The sequence below is a fragment of the Myotis brandtii genome, unplaced genomic scaffold (genome assembly GCF_000412655.1).
Source record: "Myotis brandtii unplaced genomic scaffold, ASM41265v1 scaffold277, whole genome shotgun sequence".
NCBI lineage: Eukaryota > Metazoa > Chordata > Mammalia > Chiroptera > Vespertilionidae > Myotis > Myotis brandtii.
The window spans coordinates 893,859-913,817 of NW_005360548.1; the positions used below are offsets into that span (position 1 = coordinate 893,859).

The 19,959-nt window shown below is 53.6% G+C and overlaps 2 protein-coding genes across 4 annotated transcripts in view; both read right to left on the reverse strand.

The window, feature by feature from the left end:
- Positions 1-2,316: 2,316 nt before the first annotated feature.
- Positions 2,317-13,540, reverse strand: SHKBP1 (SH3KBP1 binding protein 1). Of its 3 annotated transcripts, none has more exons than XM_014541722.1 (18): positions 13,413-13,540; positions 13,132-13,185; positions 12,958-13,003; positions 12,781-12,854; positions 12,463-12,521; positions 12,155-12,235; positions 11,038-11,199; positions 10,866-10,956; positions 10,586-10,776; positions 9,944-10,059; positions 9,024-9,111; positions 8,809-8,925; positions 6,198-6,368; positions 4,795-4,950; positions 4,368-4,464; positions 3,261-3,439; positions 2,855-2,966; positions 2,317-2,734 (listed from the first exon to the last, which is right to left on the reverse strand). In XM_014541722.1, exons 1-18 carry the CDS (start codon positions 13,496-13,498, stop codon positions 2,503-2,505), a joined length of 2,112 nt encoding a protein of 703 aa, XP_014397208.1. In that variant the 5' UTR covers positions 13,499-13,540; the 3' UTR covers positions 2,317-2,502. The 3 variants fall into 3 exon arrangements, with proteins under 3 accessions (XP_014397208.1, XP_005868856.1, XP_014397209.1); XM_005868794.2 differs by having other exon boundaries at positions 2,855-2,969; XM_014541723.1 differs by having other exon boundaries at positions 2,577-2,744; positions 2,855-2,969.
- A 598-nt stretch (positions 13,541-14,138) lies between these two features.
- Positions 14,139-19,959, reverse strand: part of SPTBN4 (spectrin, beta, non-erythrocytic 4) — a 79,550-nt gene continuing 73,729 nt past the window's right edge. Inside the window, 6 exon segments of the mRNA XM_014541695.1 lie at positions 14,139-15,210; positions 16,278-16,320; positions 16,468-16,641; positions 18,223-18,296; positions 18,298-18,360; positions 18,866-18,988. Of these exon segments, the coding sequence (XP_014397181.1) occupies positions 15,052-15,210; positions 16,278-16,320; positions 16,468-16,641; positions 18,223-18,296; positions 18,298-18,360; positions 18,866-18,988 (636 nt within the window). The 3' untranslated portion in view covers positions 14,139-15,051.

Below are 19,959 nucleotides of genomic sequence, written 5' to 3' on the forward strand. Positions count from 1 at the left end.
TCCCCCCTCACCCCCGGCATTTGGAATCCCCAATTTCAATCCCTATCAGTGCCACTATCTCCCAGGATTTTTTGTTTCTTTCTTTCTTTTTGAACTTTCGTGAATTTATTTGCGATAAACTGACAACATATACTGGGAAGCAAATTCTCAAATGCTCCTCACCTAGTAACAGCCAATCACCCCTTGGATCCTTATCTGTTCTCAACCCTTCAGAACCCCCAGAGTTCTAAAGTCATGGCATTCCAGAAGCTTCCTCCCAGTGTGGGCTCACACAGTTTTATCCCTTGCATTAATGAACAAAAATCTCCATAGTGGCCCTGGCTGGTTTGGCTCAGTGGATAGGGCATTGGATGGGCTCACACAGTTTTATCCCTTGCATTAATAAACAAAAATCTCCATAGTGGCCCTGGCTGGTTTGGGATAGGGCGTTGGCCTGTGGACTAAAGGGTCCTGGGTTTGATTCCAGTCAAGGGCACATGCCTGGGTTTCGGGCTTGCAGGAGGCAGCTGATTGATGATTCTCTCTCATCATTGATGTTTCTATCTCTCTCTTCCTCTCCTTTCCTTTGTGAAATCAATAAAAATATTTTTTAAAAAAATCTCCATAGTGTTCTAGATTTTCTGACAATTTCTCTCAGTTCTAGAATCATCAGCATTCCACACACATGTGTTCTGGATTCCCTGGCATGGAAAAAGCTATGTCAATATTCCAGATCTACAAGCATTACAAAATGCCTTCATATTCTAGATCCCCTGGTCCCCTAACATCCCAACCCACCTCCTATATTTTGACTTCCTAACATTCAAACATCCCCGTGTTCTGAATGCCCTGGCTTATAAAAACATGCCCAGAGTTCAAGTATCATAGGCATTCCAGAACACTTTCAGAATCACTCACCTTTTAGACCTACCGTTTGTGTTCTAGATTCTTTGACAATCTAGAACCCCCGCCATTATGGATTGCTTGGAATGCAAACAAACTCTCTAGTGGTCTAGAAAGGTTGACATTCCAGAATATCCCTATGCCCTAGATTTCCTAGCAATCCAGATCTTTTCTGTTGTTGTTGTTGTTATTATTATTATTATTATTTCAGAGAGGAAGGGAGAGGGAAAGATGACCATCAATGATGAGAGTCATTGCTCGGCCACTTCCTGCATGCCCTCTACCAGGGGTGGAGTCTGCAACCCAGGCATGTGACTTAACCAGGAATCAAACCGTGATCTCCTAGTTCATAGGTCGATGCTCAACCACTGAGCCATGCTGGCCAGGCTTCTGTGTTTTAGAGTTCTCAGCATTCCTAATCCCCAGCATGAAAAATATTCCTACTGATATAAATTCATAGGCATTATAGAACATTCCCATTCTACAATTATTGACTTTCCAGGTCCTTCTGTCAAGAAACTTTCACAGTCTGGATTTTCTGAAATGCAGGAGAGAACCCTAACATTGTTCATCCACTAGAACTCTAAAATATTCCTGTGTTCTAGATTCCCTAACATTCTAGACCCCTCTCACCATGTTACAGAAGCCCTGACATTCCAGAAACTGGGATTCTACAATTAGCATATCCTAAAATCGCTTGCTACTAGTCTGGCCCACTCTCTCTCCTCTTCATTGGTCCAAAGAAAAGATGCTGAAGATTTCCCTGAGGAGTTGCCATAGTAACAGGCATTATTTGGGAGAAATCCCAAGGTTGTCCTGCTGGGCTGAGCTGAATCTGTCCCACATACCCTCTCAGGTGTGGGCAGAAAAGGGGCGAAAGACTGGGAAGACAGGGATGTGGGCCAGATGTTTGCAGTGGTGAGATTTTGGGTACAAATGTTAAGGATGTGGCAACGTCTGTGTTTCTGCCAACCTGTAGCCATTCATCCCCACTTGTGGTAACAAAACCCTGATTCAACTTTCAGAAACTCCTCTTCTACTGTCAACATGGGCCTGAAGCCACCTCTTGGCTAGTGAGGTCACATTACCCCTGGAACAAGGGAAGACCTCCATCCACTGGCCATAGTGATTGGTTCAGGGGTGGGCATCTGACTCCACTCAAGCCAATGAGAATCAGGCTTGTGATTTTTGTGGCTGCGAGAGGAAATAAAGTTCCTAAGGAACTACCTAAAGTTATCTTGGCACAAGAGGGAAAAACCTGACTGAGAACCCCTGGATCCAGCCATGCCTGAAGCTGATGTGTAAACCTATACATTTCTTTTCTTTGCTTAAAGCAGGAGAGACAGATGTCTCTGAATCTACAGCCTGGTTGGGCCCCATATCTCTCCCACCCTTTCCCTGGGGGTCCCCAATCATCTAAGAATGTAAGCAAGGTGTTGGCAGTGAGAACTTTATTAGGAGAGGGTAACTTTGGCCCCAGAAAAAAGGGAGATAGGGGAGATCTAGTAACAGTGACCATTCCAAGGAGACCCTGGCCCTGAACCCAGGGCTCTGACAGGAAGCGGGCAGGTACCCGAGTCTCTAGGACCTGAGCATTCAAAGGCACCATGGCAGCTGCGTTCAGAAGGAAGTTTCATTGAGCTTCATCTTGGGGGGTGCAAGGGGAGCCCCAAGACCCGTGGAGGGCCGGGGGGCTGGTGTTGGTGGCCGTCGGGTCTCTGGCCCACTGCGCACCAGTTCCTGGCAGCGTTCCACAAAGCTGCCTCCCCCACGGCGCCGGGCCTCAGCCTGCGGGGGGCTGGGGCTCCCACGGCGGCCACACAGGGAGGTGTTGCTGGAAGCTGAGTAAAGACTGAGGGGTGCTGAGAGTCAATGCAGGCCATCGTGAGGCAGCTGAGCCAACCCCCCTCCCAGGCCACCATATTCCGTCCTCTCCCCCAGTGCACAGGAGGGGAAGTGGAGTCATGCCTACCTGGTGAGAGAAGTGCGGGGTGAGGGGCTGGGGAGAGAGCCCCGCGAGGAAGCCAGTGGGGCCAGGTCACACTGCTCCAGCTGTTCCATGAGCTCTTCCTCTGTCAGGCCACCTGCTGGGGGGCAAAGAAGCGAGGTCAGGGGGCAAGACAAGGATTACAGGGCAAGGGACAAAGGTCATGTGCAAGGATTGAGGTTGGGATAGCAGAAAAGATGCAGAGGTCAAGGGACAGGGGTCAGAACAGAGGGACTGAAAAGCAAGGGCAAGGAGGAGTTGGGGGGCGGGGGGAGGAAGGGGCCAGAGGGTGAGGGTGTGGGGAGGGAGATTATGAGGAAGGAAGTTGGGGAGAAGCGTTCAGGGTGAGCTTGTGTGGCTTGCGACAGGACTGAGGTGGGGTGAGGAGTACCAGGGGCTTGGCCTAGCCCGTCCATGGCAGTGGTCAGGTCCCACATGGCCAGGCTGCCGTTGGCCTGGCCAGTGAGCAGGTAGCGCCGGGGCCGAGAGCCAAGCCTTCGGGATCCCTCACACTCGAGCACCGTGAAGGCAGTGGTGGGCGAGCCATCCACGGAGCGCACGGAGCACACCCTGAGAGGGAAGGAGGAGGAGTCACCCTGCCGCACCAGGGACTGGCCTGGCCCTTCCTGGGCAATCCCGTTATGGCTTCCGTTCCTGTCTCTCCACCCCAAGCACCTTCATCCTTCCCCAATCTGCTCTCTTGGGTTCTGGCCCTGGGGTCCTGCCTGCACATTCGCCAGGTGTCCCAAGGGGGCCTCAGGACTCTGCCTCAAACCTGCTGCTCCCTCTTCCCACCTCAGGGAAGGCCAGAGTCTCCTCCTAAGTGCCTCCCTCACCTATTGCTGCCATGGCGGTTCTGCGTTGCCAGCATCTCTCCCATGGCCCTCCTCCCCGCTCGAGGCGTTGCCCTGGTCAAGCCCTGCCCTCTCCAGCCAGGCACCTGTCCAGCCCCCTTCTGGGCTCTCAGCCTCCTACCACACTCCGGTCCCTCCTCGTCACAGCTGCCATGGCTCCCAGCACATGCAGGCAGGACAGTCTCAGCGCCTCCATGCGGTCGACAAGGCCCTGCCCCTCTGCAGCCCCACTGCTCACCTCCAGTTCTGTGTTCTGGCCCCCAGACCATGGGCACTTCACTGGCTACCCTACTTAGCCATTCCTTGCTCAGTCTCCTCTTCAAGAAAACCCTCCCAGGGCCTCCTTCCCAGGGTGGAGCCAACAGCTCCTTTACAGCTCCCTGCCCCCCCCCCCCCCCCCGGCACTGAGCCGTCTCCATCTGAGGGCCACCACAGGCACCAGCTTCTCCACCTTCACTCCCACCCATATGGGTCACACCTTTGATACTTCGGTACGTCCAGACCCCAAACATGGACCAGGCCCATGCTCCTCCCTGCCCTTGCTCCTAAAGGCCCCTCGGCTGGGATCCTCTTGGCCTCCATAGTCCAGCTGGCCTCTTGTCTTCTCCTTTAACCACCCTGTCCACTTGACGGATGATCCTCACCGCTGACCCGTGGATGAAAGACGCACGAAAAGCTGGCTGGCGCTTGGCACCACCTTCTGAATGAACACTTGCTGGTCATCCCGCTCACCGTAGGGGCCTGGGCCAGACAGGGGTGAGAATCAGGCTTGCTGGGTCCCTGAGACCTCCAGGCCCCAAGGCTCTGCCCCAGCCCAAGACTAGATCCCCATCCCTAGATTGCTGAAGTTGGGTAGGGTCAGAGAGGGCTGGGGATCAGCAACAGTCAACAGGGTTGAGGCACATCAGGGACGGGGGTGATCCCAGGTCAGGTGGCAGTCAGCAGGAATCAGTGGGGGCAACAGAATTAAACAGGAGGAGCTGGGAGTAAAGGGAGCTCAACGGGGGTTAGATAAGGGGTCAATGGAGGCCAATGGGGGCTGTGGGTGGGAGGCCAGGGGCTAGGAAGCACCAATGTCATTGCCAGCACTGCAGCCGCCATGCCCATCGGCCGACTCCAGGGCCAGGATCTTGAAGGAAGCAAGTGGGGTGGAGCCCGGCTGGGTGGAAATCATGCCACGGAAGCGAGTCACAGACCATGTCCGCACGTGGTTGTTGTCAGCACAGACTGAGGGGCAGGAGGGCAGCAGGTCAGGCTGGGCGGCTGTTGCCCAACCTCCCCCAGCCCCAGGAGAACCAACTTTCAAAGGTGTCAGGATTCAGAATTCTTCTCAGAATTCCAAAATCCTGTTGGCTCATCCTCCAAAATCATTCAGAGCCTGATCTCACCTTACCCTGTCTGCTGCCTCCAGCTGCTCCTGTCCATTTCATCTCCTACCAGGACTATTGAAGCAGCCCCCCTGCCCCCATTCCCTGCTCCAGTCCTGTCCCCACAGCCTGTCCCACATGCAGCCAGAGGGAGCCTGTGCACACCTGCTAAGGTCACAGCCCTCCTCTCTCAGAGACCTCCTGGGCGCCATCGGAGTCAGGCTCAAGGACAGTCTTTGTGGCTTACAAGGTTCTATCGACCTGCCCCTTCAATCTACCCTCTCCCTTACCCACTGGGCACGGAGCTCTTCAGATACATCAGACTCTCCCACCCCAGAGCCTCTGCCTTGCTTCTTCCCTCCGCCTGGAATGCTTGTCCCCACAGATCTGCACTGTTCACTCCCTCATTTCTGCTCAAAGATCCTTCCTCAGAAAGGTCTTCCTGGAACCATGCTTGGCCTGTGACCCTGACACTCTCTAGCCCAGCGGCTCTCAACCTGTGGGTCGCGACCCCTTTGGCGGTCGAACGACCCTTTCACAGGGGTCGCCTAAGACCATCCTGCATATCAGATGTTTACATTACGATTCATAACAGTAGCAACATTACAGTTATGAAGTAGCAACGAAAATAATTTTATGGTTGGGTCACAACATGAGCAACTGTATTTAAAGGGCCAGAAGGTTGAGAACCACTGCTCTAGCCACTCACACAGCTTTGTTTTTCTTCATGACCCTCATCATTGACTGGTATCGATTTATATTTGTATTAATTTGTCTGCCACTCCTACTAGAAAGCCAGCTCCATGAGGATAGGGACTTGACATGTCTTGCTCATCACTGTGTGCCATGTGTGCCTGGCACACAGTAGGTGCTCAATAACCATTTGTTGAATTGATGAGTTATTCATTCTCCCTTAGACTGGCCCCTTTATATAGTATCCTCTGACTTCTGTGATTACTGTCCCAGGTCAAACTTCTCTCCCCTGTAGAGTTCTCTCCCTACACAATGTCTCTCCCAGTGGAAACCCTCATCGACCTGGCTTCATGCTCCCATCCAAGCCACCCCTCCTGCAGGAAGATGGGCACTTGGGGCAGCCCACAAGCCCACCTGAGATGAGATGCTTCTCTGACAACATGATCTTGGTGACGGGGCTTCGATGCACGGTGAAGGTCTGGAAGAGCTGTGGCCCGGAGCCCACAGTCTCGGGGTGCTGCACGATGACCCGCACGCCCCCGGAGCTGGTGCCATAGGCGATCTCAATCCAGTTCCCACTGTCACCTGATGAGGCACCAAGGAGGAGGAGAGGAATGGGGTCACAGAGAGGCAGAAACCAAGGCAGGGAGAGACAGATAGATGCAGAACAGAGACAGTCAGGAAGAGAGAGAGATGATAGGTGGTAAGAAGATGTGGAGATGGAGGAACGGGGACAGAGTGACAGGTCAGAGAAAGAGAACCAGAGACAGAAGTGAAGATGAAGAGAGGCAGAGCTAACATGAGAGGGAAGAGAGAGAGAAACTAGAGAAACAGGGAGACACAGGAACTGAGAAAATGAGTCATTAGGAGGGATATAGAGACAGAGACAGACAGACATAAACAGGGATGGAATTAAAGAGAAACACAAAATATAGGGACATATATAGACAGCAAGACAAGAAAGTGCAAGCCCATGTGTCTGAGGGACACCCCATCCTCGCCAACTTTCCAGATGGGAAAAGTTATTTTCCAAGTGTCAGAAACTCCACGGACCATCTGAAGGATTGGGGGTAGGGAAAACATGGTTGTACTATTTTGTGCAGCAACTAAAAGCAATGGATTAGGATTATGCATCACCACATGGATGGATATTAAACTTAGGGCAAGGTGAGCAAAATAAGAGGACAATTGAGATAGATACCCGGTACCATTTACACAAATTCAAAACCTCTTCATGACGCCCATTTTGTAAGGACACATACACATGAAAAGACAAATGTTAATCATAATAGAATAGTGGCATATGATGGGGAGAGAGTGGGAAGAAAAGGGATACATGAATGAAATAAGAAAGAGGCCTTATGGGGGATGAGTGATAAGGTGAAGGGGAATATCATCAATAATATTTTGATAAGTTTACATGGTGACAATACTGAAAGGTATAAAAATGTCGAATCGCTATATTGTACACTTGAAACTAATATAACTAACACTAGAGGCCCTGTGCACGAAATTTGTGCATGGGGGGGGGGCGGTCCCTCAGCCCAGCCTGCACCCTCTCCAATCTGGGACCCCTCAGGGGATGTCTGACTGCTGGTTTAGTAAACTGGCAGTCGGATATCCCTCTCACAATCCAGGACTGCTGGCTCCTAACCACTCGCCTGCCTGCCTGCCTGATTGCCCCCTAACCGCTCCCCTGCTGGCCCAATTGCCCCCAACTGCCCTCCCCTGCAGGCTTGGTCACCCCCAACTGCCCTCCCCTGCCGGCCTTGTCACCCCCAAATGCCCTCCCATGCCGGCCTGATGGCCCCCAACTGCCCTCCCCTGCCGGCTTCATCTTGCCCCCAACTGCCTCCTTGCCGGCCTGGTCACCCCCAACTGCCCTCCCCTGCCAGCCTGGTTGCCCCTAACTGCCCTCCCCTGCAGGCCTGGTCACCCCCAACTGCCCTCCCCTGATGGCCATCTTGTGGTGGCCATCTTGTGACGACATGAGGACATTACGTGAGGGCGCGAGGGCCACCTAGGTTTTTATTAGTATAGATAATATTATATACCAACTATAGGTAAATCTTTTAAAAAAGAAAGGGGCCTTACATGAATACATGCTGTGAAGTTAGCTGTAATATTAATCTGTTCCTGCTAGAAAAAAATGTACTGTGACCATCACCTCCCACCATACAGACAAGTTCATTTGGAGTGAAACAGAGACCGATGTGTGGAGGCTAAAACCACAAAGCTTCTAGAAGAACATACAGGGGGAAATCTTCACAACCTGGGGGTAGGCAGATATCTTAAGGTCCAGAAAGCACTAACCATAAAAAAATTAATCATTATGCTAAGTGAAAAAAGCCAGACACAAAAGGTCACATATTGTGTGATTCCCTTGGCATGAAATGTCCAGAAAAAGGCAAATCCAGAGATAGAAAGTAGGTTAGGTTTCCAGAGGCTCTCAGGAGTACGATTGCTAACGAGTTCAAGGTTTCTTTTGGGGAATAAAAATCATATTCTGGAATTAGATAGGAGTGATGGTTGTACAAACTTGTGAATCTACTAAAAAATCACCAACTGTATACTCTAAAATGGTGAATTTTATGGTATGTGAACGATATCTCAAAAACAACAAATAAAAATCAAGCTATTTCTCCATATTTGAGGTTAAGGAAACAAACAAACAAAAAAACTGTCCCAAGTGAGAGAATTCAGCTTCGTCCACTGTAAAACGTGCCTTCTCTTTGTTTTATGGGCATGCAACCATCACGTCCTAATCATAGAGATGGGAAAGAGACCCACAGATGGACGCCTAGTGGCCAGGTTTGCCCCTGGTGGAGAGGCCGGCCAGTTCCACTGTCTAGAACAGTGCTTATACACAATGGTGCTCAGTGAGCATTTGCTGAATGACTAAGTGACAGGTAAATCTGTCTCCTCTTCCGTTAAGTCTCAGTGGGTCACACTACCCAAGCAGTGGGGAGACAGCTGCAGACGGGGGTGGCTGCTGGTGGCAGGGGGGAGTCAGGTAATAGCTTACTGGTCTTGGGGGTGAGGTAGACGCTGAGGGCTGTCACCCCATCTTCTGCTGGGTCCCGGTAGAGCTCGCTCACAAGGAGGTCATTGTCCTTCATGCGCAGGGGGAACTTCTGCACATCTACAGTGGGCGGGGAGGGTAAGAGGGGGCTATTCAAGACGCCCAGCCTCTCCCCTCTCCCGCTTCCCAGGGAAGGCTCGCAGGAAGCTGCTGCTCACCCACGTAGTAGATGGAGCCATTGCTGCAGCCCAGGAGGAGGAAAGAGCCTGCTGCGTCGTAGCTGGTGATAGGCTGCACCTCCTGGACCTGGAGGCAGACAGGGCAGGCTGTAGCTCTGGATCCCTCCTGCCTTTGCTCTTAGTGGCCACTCCTGGCATGCCCTCCCCTTCCCGCTCCAGAACCCACCGACAATTTCCGTTTCTGTTTCTCTGCAGCCCTGCCTAGCGCTCTAGGCCTATTTTGATCTGTGTCTCTCTGTCTCTAAATGTCTCTTGGTCAGCGCTTCTGTCTCTTGGCCTCTCCTCGCAGCTCTATCTCTGACATTTCTCTATTCAGCTCCGTCTGTCTCTCTGGGCCCCTTCATCTACCACAGGCATTCCGCTTTGGTTCTCTCTGCCCACCCTTCTCTCTGTCACCTCTTTCTCACATCCTCTCTTTCCATTTGCCTGTTCTCTCCCCCTCTGTCTGTCTCTTCCTCCCTCCTTTCTCTGCTTGTCTGTCTCTCTCAAACACTCACACTTTGGCAGAAGAAAACAATACTGCAGGGGTATCTTTTTTTTACATTTTGGACACAGCTAGGGGGAGGTGCAGAGAGAATGTCAGATGTTTGCACATCTCTCTGGGTTTCATACGCAGGGGGAACTTCTGCACACCTTCACCATCTCCTCTCACCTGCTTCCCCATCCAGTGCCTGGAGAATCCTCTCTCCTTTCCAAACTCACCCCTTTCCTGTGAGTTTGGCAGCCCCTCTTCCAGGAAGGCCTCACCGATTGATGCTCCTTAGGCCTTTAACACACACACCCAGGCTCTGGCCCCCTGCTGGGCTCGCTGCTCTCTCCAGGTGGGGTGGGCATAAAGGAACCCCTCCCTGGTTCTGTACAGTCTGGATGCCCGGGAAAGGAACAGCTAGCACTCTGACCTGCCAGTGCTTGGTGACGGCATTCCACACCCCAATGCGCCCCGTGTGGCTTGTAGCGATGAGCTGGTTCCCTACAAAGAATAAGGCCTCCACAGGAACCCCCAGATGGAAGACTCCTGTCGAGAGAAAGGAGCGCTCAGCCAGGGCCCTGCTTCACAGGTGAGAAGGGGCATGGCAGGAAGAGGTCGGAGGGCCAGAGGAGTGAGCTGGCCATAGGATCCTTACAGGATGGAGGATTCCAGAAGGAATTACGGGGATTCTCCTGAGGATTGAGACTTGTTAGGGAACAGATTAGTTAACAAGTCAGAAATTTCTAATGGGAACACAGTCTCACAGGCTTGGGATTCCACTGGCATGAAGAATTCCAACAAAGTGAAGAAATCTATCAGGGCAGTGAATTCTGACAGAAGACAGAATAGCACGTGGGTGGATTTTTCTACCAGGTCAAGGAATTCCAGTGGAATACAGAATTCTAAAGGGTTGGAGCACCCTAATAATGCAAAGAATTCCTAAGGGCATAAGAACTGTATAGTGGGGCTTTTTTTTTTTTTTTAACAGGCCACAGTGCTAATGGGGCAGAAAAATCTAACAGACCATAGGTGGGAAGAGAATTCTGCAGGGCAGAGGCTTCTGGTGCCATACCTATCTCAGATCCACTGCCTTCTGCCTGCAGAGCCCATAGAAGGATCTCGCTGCCCGTGGCCGCTGCCACCATCTTGTCATGCTCACCCAAAGCCCCACCAAGTACCCTGGCTGTGAGTGCCAGTCGCTCGATGGGCCAGTCCAGGCGGGGACTGGAAAACACCAGCTGCCAGCCAGAGGCTTCCTTCAGCCTGCAGGATTGGGGGGCATCATCAACCCTCACCCCAAGCCCTCCCCGTCAACAGGCTCAAAGCCTCCTGCCACCGCCCTCCCCAAGCACCTGTAGCAGACAAGAAACTGCGTATAGGCCACAGCGATCCAGTTGTGGTGTCCACATACTAGGCGCACCATCCCTGGCTCCTCCGGCAGCCCTTAGAGGGGAGAGCAAGGATCAGGGTAGGGTCACCAGGGCCCCACTGGCTGTCCCAGCCTCCCAGGAGACAGAAGCATACCGGATGGGGAGGGAGGGGCTTTCTCATCTAGCATTCGGCCCAGCAACCCCGCGTTGCCCAGGTTGGGGGGCATGGTGTTGCTCCTTCGAACAGGCGCTGGCCGTCCCCCTGCCTGCTGGGGCCCCACCAGGCTGTGCCGGTTCCGTCGCTTCATTGGGAACACTATGGCAGGGAGAAGGACAGAGTGACAATAACTGTAGTAACTGTAATAAAGGCCACTTGGCAAGCCCTCAGGGTGTGGCTGATACTGATTTCCCACGTGAGGAACAGTCTTCTGACGAAAAGAATTTAGGTGGTAACGGGGACACGGCATTAAGTGAAACTGAATCACATAGCAAGTTACTCCCGTTTCAGTTTCTTTCATCCCATCACAAATGAAGAATCAGTTTGGTGATGCCATCATATTGATTTTCTCCAATATCTGCTAATCTTCCCTTTTTAAAAATGGAAGCCTGTTCCCTTGGTAGACAACAGCATCTAACCAGAGTTTAATAACATTTTATGTTTGGACCTTATCTTCACATTTACTTATGGTGTCAAGGCAGTGATATAAAGCTTCTATTTAAAATAAATTTTTACAAAACAGGGTAAAGTGAAGTTAAGAAAACAATAGTATAGGTTTTCATATTTGGCAAACTTCATTAAGGTAGTAGGTATTGACTGAGGTTAGGGAAATAAAGCCATAAATTGAATTTCCCCACTCATTTCCTTCTACCAATCAGCAAAGTTTAATGGACTACAGTTCCCAATAACCATGTGTTCCATGGCCAGTGGGCTGGTTGTACCAAGGGCTAATGGAGATGAGTTAATAAATCCCCTTTAATAGTTCTCCCCTGCATGCAAAGGACCCAGTTCTTCCTAAACCTTCCCACACAAAAAATCAAACCTGGACCACAACGCCCATCGCACTCCAGCGCATGCGATAGAGCCTCAAGAGGTCCTATGGCTTCACTGGAAATGCTGTTTCCTACTTCCTTTCTCAGCATCATGCCAAGCATCTGATAGAGAACTACAACTCCCATAGTGTCTCAGGGTTCACAGCACGGACACCCAAGCGCTGCAGCCTTACGGGAAATGTAGTCTTTATTCTAGTCACCCATCCCTTAGCAGTGCCCACCTGGTGGAGGCAGGTAACCATTGAAGAGAACGTTTCCACAAGAAGATCGATCCAACTCTTCCCGCAGCTGCAGGCGGCGAACTGAGGCAGAAGGACTTGAGGATGAGACTTGGGGATACTGAGGCCAATTCCTCCCTCCTTCCCCACCTTTCTCCAAAGAATACCACCGCTCCCCTGAAACCCAGGACCCAATAAATCCAGTGCTGTCAGCTCTGACCCAACCTTCTTTCCGGAGAGAGAGAGATGAGGGAGCTCACTAGAGAGCTGGTTTTCTATGCAATTAGGACGCTAATGGGGCCCCCACTTACCCAGAGGAGTGAGCCCATAGAACTGGGCTTCGTGGAGGAGGCTGGAACCGTGGACACCCCTGGGTAGTAGAAATGACTAGGGGTTAGTGTCTGGGTAGTGAGAGTGGGCAGAGAGTCCTAAGGAGAGTTTTCAAAACTGCACAGAGAATTCCAAGAGGTGGCAAAATTTGACAGGTGAAAGTGTGTGTGTGTGTGTGTGGGGGATTTTAAAGACATAATTTAAATATGATTAAGGGGCTTAAGCGAACATTCTGAAGGGAAAAAGAGATTTCTCGATGGGGGGACGGTGGGGGACTACCCTTTACCCTCCATGCCAACCTGGGGTCCAACTCTTTGGTGCGCAGGAAGTTGAGGATGGGGGCGAAAACGGTGGGGTCCCTGTCGATGAAGATCTGCGGGGAAGGGGTGCAGAAAATGGATGGTGCAAAGAGTGGGGCTGCGTGGAGATCCTGCCCCTCCTACCCGCCGCCCCACTTCAGGTCTCGCCCTACTCACGGCTCCGGTCTCATCTTTCAAAGTCGAGATGCGTCCGCTCAGGAGACTGCAGGGAGGGGACACAGCGCAGGTGTCACGGGCCCGGGTGTGTGCTTGCGGGGCGAGGGGGTTCGGTGCCCCTCTACCTCCTCCTCACGCCCCACACCCCCGCCCCTAACTCGCTCTCCCCTTCACCTGGAGAAGAAGGAGTCTGGGATCCAGGTGAGAGTCTGACGGGAGGTACTAAATCTGTGCGGGGAATGTGAGCGGATGCGAGATGATGTAGGGAGGGTGAGGTTCACTGCCCCCCACCCGTACCCAGTGGATTCCCTCCCCTCCCAGGGCGCCAGTCGGGGCTCCCGCGCCTCCCGAGGGGGCGGAGCAATCCTTGCGGACCGGATTCCCCGGGGGAGGCGAGTGCTCCAGCCCCGCTCCCCGCCCCCGAGCGTGAGGCCTCCGGAGTCTCCTACACTCACCTCTTGCCTCCCACGTTCAGATGAATCACCTCCCCCGGAGGTCCCCGGCCTGGGAACCCCTCCGCTGCAGGCGCGGCGGCTGCCATGGCCCCGGGCGAGCCGGCCGCCCAAGCACCTACTTCCGGGTGTACCTCCGACCCCGCCCCCACCGCGTGCTCATTGGGCTAGAAACTCCCGGAGACGTTGGCGATTGGACAAAGCACTCATCCGTCGCAGTTAAATTCTCCGCCTTCTTAAAGGAGCCCACCTTTCCTGTCCTGGATGGGGTGGAACTTGGCAGCTCCATGGGGAAGTTTAGTTAGGAGGGTTAGCAACACGTTCCTCCACCTCTCCGGGGTTCCCATTTTTGGAATGGCATCTAGGTGCTTTGTCCGGGGCACGTGCTTAGACCCCCCCAAAATGAGTCCACACAAGGGGGACACATTTACATGTTCTATGCAGCTCGCAGCGGTTCTCAACCTGTGGGTCGCGACCCCTTTGGCGGTCGAACGACCCTTTCACTGGGGTCGCCTAAGACCATCCTGCATATTAGATATCTACATTACGATTCATAACAGTAGCAACATTACAGTTATGAAGTAGCAACGAAAATAATTTTATGGTTGGGTCACAACATGAGGAACTGTATTTAAAGGGCCAGAAGGTTGAGAACCACTGTCAGCTAGTCTTTCCCCTCTATCCTCCCAGGCTTCAGCCCGTGGAACGCGAACAAACCGGCAAGGACCGTCAAAGCCAAAAGATTTATTATAGGTACATACAGTATGCATCTGCCACACCGCCCCACACTCCCGGGCCCCAGTGGCGCCTCCAGGCGGTCGTGGGGGTGGGGGGCGGCCCACAACCCGGTTCCCTCACCCCCTGGGAGGAGCTCCAGCCTGGAGCATGCAGGGAGAGGGCTTCCCCTCGCCCTTCCCTCGCCAAGTGGCATTTACAGCTGGAGGGGGAGGAGAGAGGAAGACAGTTTTGAGCTTTGACGTCCCTCCCATTAAAAGCCTTCGCGGATGCGGGGCGGGGGGAGGGGGGGCGAGGGCGGGGAGGAGGTCGACGTTTTGCAAAAATAAACTAAGTCAGGAATGAACCGCATGGCTCTGAGGCGGCGGAGTACGGGGTCTAGGGCCCCTTCACTCCGCCTCCCCAGACGAAGATCAAGGCAGCATTGGAAGTGAGGTAAAGGCGGGGAGGGCGTGTTCCCTCCCCGCCCCCTAGCACCCTGGATGGTCCAGGGGACCTCACCAGCGCCCCCATGCCCATACCTAGGGCGGAGAGGGGGGCAGGACTTATCGCCCCTCCCACTCCAGCTTCTTGGGGCAGGATCTGGGTATCCGGGCAGGGGCTTGGCTCAACGGGCCCCTTACCCGCTCCCCCAAGCTCAGTTATTGCATAAAAATAATGGAGCCCCAGCACCTGGGGTGGGGGTGGCGAGCGGGAAGGGGCCGAGATATGGCTATAGGGGCAGCAATCTCCCCACCACTTTTTGGGGTGCAGGAGAAGTCCCCTCCTTTCCAGTGCCCGTCATGGCGCGTCCGTCCGCAGTGTTGGTGAAACTGGGGGCTCCAGCCCCTGCGGAAGAGAAAGTGTCTTTGTGCCCACAGTGCGGAGAGGAGGGGCGGGAGTGGTGTCAGGCCGTGGGGGTGGGAAGTCACTTCCGGCGCCCGCTGGCCCTGCGGTCCCCCGTCTCCCTCTTGGGGTTGCCCTCGTCTGTGGACGACGTGGTCGGTAGTGTCTGTCCCCAGCGGGCGATCTCGGTGTGCTCCGCCACAGAGGCGGCTACTGCCTCCAGCCAGCCATTCATCTCCTCCTGAAAAGGGACACAGAGTCCGCATTTGGAATACAGGAGGCTGATTAGTATCAGCAGACACTTACAGCACGGTAATAATATTAGTAGACACCTATAGAGAGAGCACTTACAGGCCCTGTACGTACTGTGCATGATCAATTTATGTAATTCTCACAATCACCCTATGATAAAAAGCTATTTTTATCTCCATTTATATTTTTATTTTTTAAAGGAAAAATGCAGACTGTGTTTCATTAGAATGTCAGGATGAATTTATCTCCATTTTAAAGATAAGTAAAGGAGTCATGGAGAGAATCAAGGCCTATTTCATAGTCTCTTATGAAGATGAAATAAGAAGTGTTATGTTCAACATCTTTTCAACCCACCTCCATGCCTGCTCCTGCTTCCCTGACCTTTCCCCTCGGTCCAGTCCCAAGGTCCACTCACGTTCCTGTCTTTCTCACCCACCTCCTCCTCCTCCCTTTCCCACAGGCCTGCCCAGGTCCAGCCTGTGCTCTCCCCACTTGAGTCCCTGCCCTGGCCGCCTCCTGGGCTCCACACCTCCACTCTTGCCCTGTCTGATCTACCTGCATAAGGTAGCCAAAGGGATCTCTCTTGTGCACCCCAGTAACCCTCCCTTGCTCAAAACTCTGCCAAGGCTTCCCAGTGCCTTTAGGACAAACACAATCTCCTCTGGCCCACACGATCCAGGCCCTCGGACCCTTCTTCCTTGAACTTTCCTCAAGAACAATTAATGCTTTGCAATTCTGCACCTCCAGTTCTTTGTACTTGTTGTTTCTCTACCTATATCTTCTCCCTCACCTTTTTTTAGCTAACTCCCTCCTCTTATCTTTCCAGTCTCACCTCATAGGTGAGGCAAGGGGTTGGACTTTGTCCTGAGAACTCACTCATTGCCCCCCTGGCTATGTTAGAAACTTCTGGGCTTTCTGTGTCCATGGGCTTTCCCATTACAGCCCTGGTAATTCTGGTTTGTGCTTCCCTCTCACAGTCCATCACTCTGGAATGGGGACCAGCCAGACAGGTGGTGCCTGAGATCCAAGTCAGGGAGAGAAAGAACCATATCTCACCTCATCTTTAGCCTGGAGCAAAAACTCGCTGCCATCCTGGGTCCTGCAGGAGGAAACACAGGACTGTGGGATCTGGGGCAGGGGTATACCCATCCTTCTAAACGTTTTTCAGGGGAGCAGGGGATTGCTGGGAGGGGGCAGCTGGGACTTGAATCTCTCCCTCTTGCCCATGGCGGGGAAGGGGGCTCACTGGAGCTTGAAAACGTGCTTCTTCTTCTTGTAGTCACTAGCCACCTCGCTGATGGCCTTGTGCAGGCTGAGCAGTGGCTCCCCACCGTGCGTGCCCCCAGATGCTGGGCCTTTGGCGTCCTTGTAGAAGCCCAGCTCCCCCTTGCTGAGCACGCAGTACAGACTCACCCACGACCTGGGGCAATGAGAAATGCTCAAGGCAGAGTTGCAGCACTCTGCCTGGGCACTCTTCATCAATAGCTTTCATGTGCTGAATCCCTTGGAGCCTTTCCTCTACTAGGGCCACAGGCCTTGGGTGTTCCTGAGCTGAGGTCAGGGTCTAAGTCTCTCAATACCCTGTCTTTGCCCAGGCTGGCACTGCTGAGGTTGCCCTTCTGAATCCGCTCTCACATTGAATTTCTAGAAGACAAGACTTAAGCTGTCTCCTCTATAAGCCTTTTGCTTGGGCATGTTCCTCGCCAATCCTCTACCTCCCAAGGAATCACCTGAAAGGAGAACTATTGGTCTACTGCCTGAAAAGAGGAATTAGTCTCCTCATTCAGCCAAAGCCTCAATCGAGGAGAAGCAACCCATTTATTCCCACCTTGGCCTCAGCACAAAAAAAAGAAAGACTACCTGAGACCACAGGCGATCTCAATCTGTTTGCTCATTTCATGCCATGACCTAGACTTCACTCTGCTCGATGGCCAGGCTACCCTTTCGGCTTCCCCTCTTCCCAGATTCTGCCTCCCATTAGACAGAAAAGGGTTGGACAACCAGAACTGGACTTCAAGAGTTTGGGCTCGGGACCTTCTCAAATCTTCCCCCAACTTTAAACTTCGAGGGTGGACCCACCCATTCATTGGTTGGATGGACCTCTCCGGGCCCCACCTCACAAGTCATTGAAACCCTCTCCAGCGGTTCTCAACCTGTGGGTCGCGACCCCTTTGGCGGTCGAATGGCCAGTGCCGTTCATGCCATGATCTAGACTTCACTCTGCTCGATGGCCAGTGCCGTTCATGCCATGATCTAGCTTCACTCTGCTCGATGGCCAGGCTACCCTTTCGGCTTCCCCTCTTCCCAGATTCTGCCTCCCATTAGACAGAAAAGGGTTGGACAACCAGAACTGGACTTCAAGAGTTTGGGCTCGGGACCTTCTCAAATCTTCCCCCAACTTTAAACTTCGAGGGTGGACCCACCCATTCATTGGTTGGATGGACCTCTCCGGGCCCCACCTCACAAGTCATTGAAACCCTCTCCAGCGGTTCTCAACCTGTGGGTCGCGACCCCTTTGGCGGTCGAACGACCCTTTCACAGGGGTCGGCTAAGACCATCCTGCATATCAGATATTTACATTACGATTCATAACAGTAGCAACATTACAGTTATGAAGTAGCAACAAAAATAATTTTATGGTTGGGTCACAACATGAGGAACTGTATTGAAAGGGCCAGAAGGTTGAGAACCACTGCACTAGACTTAGACCCCACATCCAATTTGTTGTCAGCTTTAACAAACTCCTGGTTTGATTGCTATGAGATTGGGTCGCAATTTATTCCATTTTGGAGCATTTTCTTCAGGTCCCGCCCCCTCTAAGCTCCACCCGCTCACTCATTGGCCACACTAACTATAGGTCTCCTCTTAAGGTCCTGCCCACCCCGCCACCGGTTGGACGCTCTGACATTTAGCCCCACCCTCCCGCCTTGCGCCCGCCTCTTCACTCATTGGTCACCCTGAACTTGGGACCCGCCTTCAAAAGCCCCGCCCACACGCTCACCGGTTGGATGACTTGCGGTTAGCGTCGACCTCGCGCTTGCGCAGCAGGAAGCCCTCGTGCTGCAAAAAACCGTTCCGGCGGCTCAAGTCCGTTGGGCAGGCGGCCGGGGGGAAGTTCGCGAGGCTGAGGCAGCGACGTCTGTGTGAAGGGAGCGGGAGAGGGTGCTGTCCAGAGTGGGCGGTGGGGGCCCCCTGTCCGGGGCCTTCACGGGTCTGGGGCCCCATCTGAGCGCAGGGCCGAGTGTCTTGGAGGCGCGTATGGGAGGACGTCAGGGCGGGAGGCCAGCTCCTGGGGCCCGCGGGCCTTGGGAAGAGTCTGCGAGGACTCCCGCGGGTTGGAGTTCCTTGGATCTTGGGGAGGAGGGGCATGAAGGCGGGTGCAGGCAGGGGGTGTCCCCGGTGTCTCTAGGGGGTCTAGGCTTCTCTCCGTGTGGCTGTCTACCAGGGCACTTGGGACCCCCGCTGGCAGGTGTGGGAGACTCTGGAGTGAGTGTAGGGGTAGGAGTAGGAATTAGGGGGCATCTCAGCCCCCTGAGAGCCTCTCTGCAGGGTTCAAATGGCGGGGGGGTGCCCAGGGCCAGGCACTGGTGTTTCCGGGACCCTGACCCGCGCTCTGAGTCGCCGCCATCCAAGGCTCCACTTACCCCCGCAGGGAGCCCTGGTCCCGCCTCTCTCTCCTGCAGCTGCTCCACAATGTCCGCCAGGGTGGCCTTCCTGGGGGCGGGGCAGAAAGACCGATGGGGCTCGTGCCTCCCTCCAGGACCCGCCTAGGGGCCGGACTGTCGCCGTCGCTCAGCCACGGAGGACGGAGCCTCTCCCCGCTTGGAGTTTTAAGCGACAGAACCAGCAACTTGCAAACGGGCCCTTTCCAGCCTTTGGACTTCCTGTGGCCTCTCCCCACCCGCTCCTGACTCCCAGGCCCCCGGCTCCCCATTCCGGCCCTGGCCACTCCGGTCCTCATCACTGTCTGGGGATGCGCTGGTTTCCCCCACGGGACGGCGAGCCCCACAGAAGCAAGGCGAGGGCTTCCTGGCGAAGGCACGCTTCATCCTGCTCTGCCCAGCACGTGCCACACACAGGGCAGGCGCTCAGCAAATGTTCACGGAATGCCAGCTTTAGGAAGGGGTGGAGAAGCCACGGCCACTGCCCCGGCGGGTCTGGCTCAGTGGGTAGAGCCTGGCCTGCGGACCAAAGGGTCCGAGTTCGATTCTGGGCAAGGGCACACGCCCAGGTTGCGGTCGGAAGGCAGCAGATGAATGATTTTTCTCTCATCATTGATGTTTCTCTCTCTCACTCTCCCTCTCTCTCTGAAATCAATAAAAATAAAGTTAAAAATCAAGTTATTGTCACTGAAATGTACAGTGGGGCCTTGACTTACGAGTGTCCCGACTAACGAGTTTTTTGAGATACCAGCTGTCTCTCCCCCGATTTTTTTGCATTGAGTTGATAGAGTAATTTGAGTTAACGAGCTCCTTAACGAGCTCGGTCTCGGAACGAATTAAACTCGTAAGTCAGGGCCCCACTGTATTTGACCCAAAGACCTCTTTCCGGGGACACAGCTGATGGGACTGATTCGCTAAAACACTGGTTAACTGTCCTTGGCTTCCGCGGTTGGAACCGAGGCTGCGGGACGAGGGCCGCCCCCTGCCCTCAGGCTCCGGCTCCATCTCCGCAGAATGGATGCCGTGGCTCTCCCTCCCAGGCAGGTCTCGGCAGGAAGCCGCTCCACTCTGCCTCG

Coding starts and splice junctions, on each gene's coding strand:
- SHKBP1 (XM_005868794.2), bottom strand. CDS start 13,498: ATGGCAGCCGCCGCGCCTGCAGCGGAGGGGTTCCCAGGCCGGGGACCT. Junction 12,855..12,957: donor TGAAAGATGAGACCGGAGCC/GTGAGTAGGGCG, acceptor CCTTCCCCGCAG/ATCTTCATCGACAGGGACCC. Junction 10,060..10,585: donor AGGCAGTGGATCTGAGATAG/GTATGGCACCAG, acceptor TTCTCTCGACAG/GAGTCTTCCATCTGGGGGTT.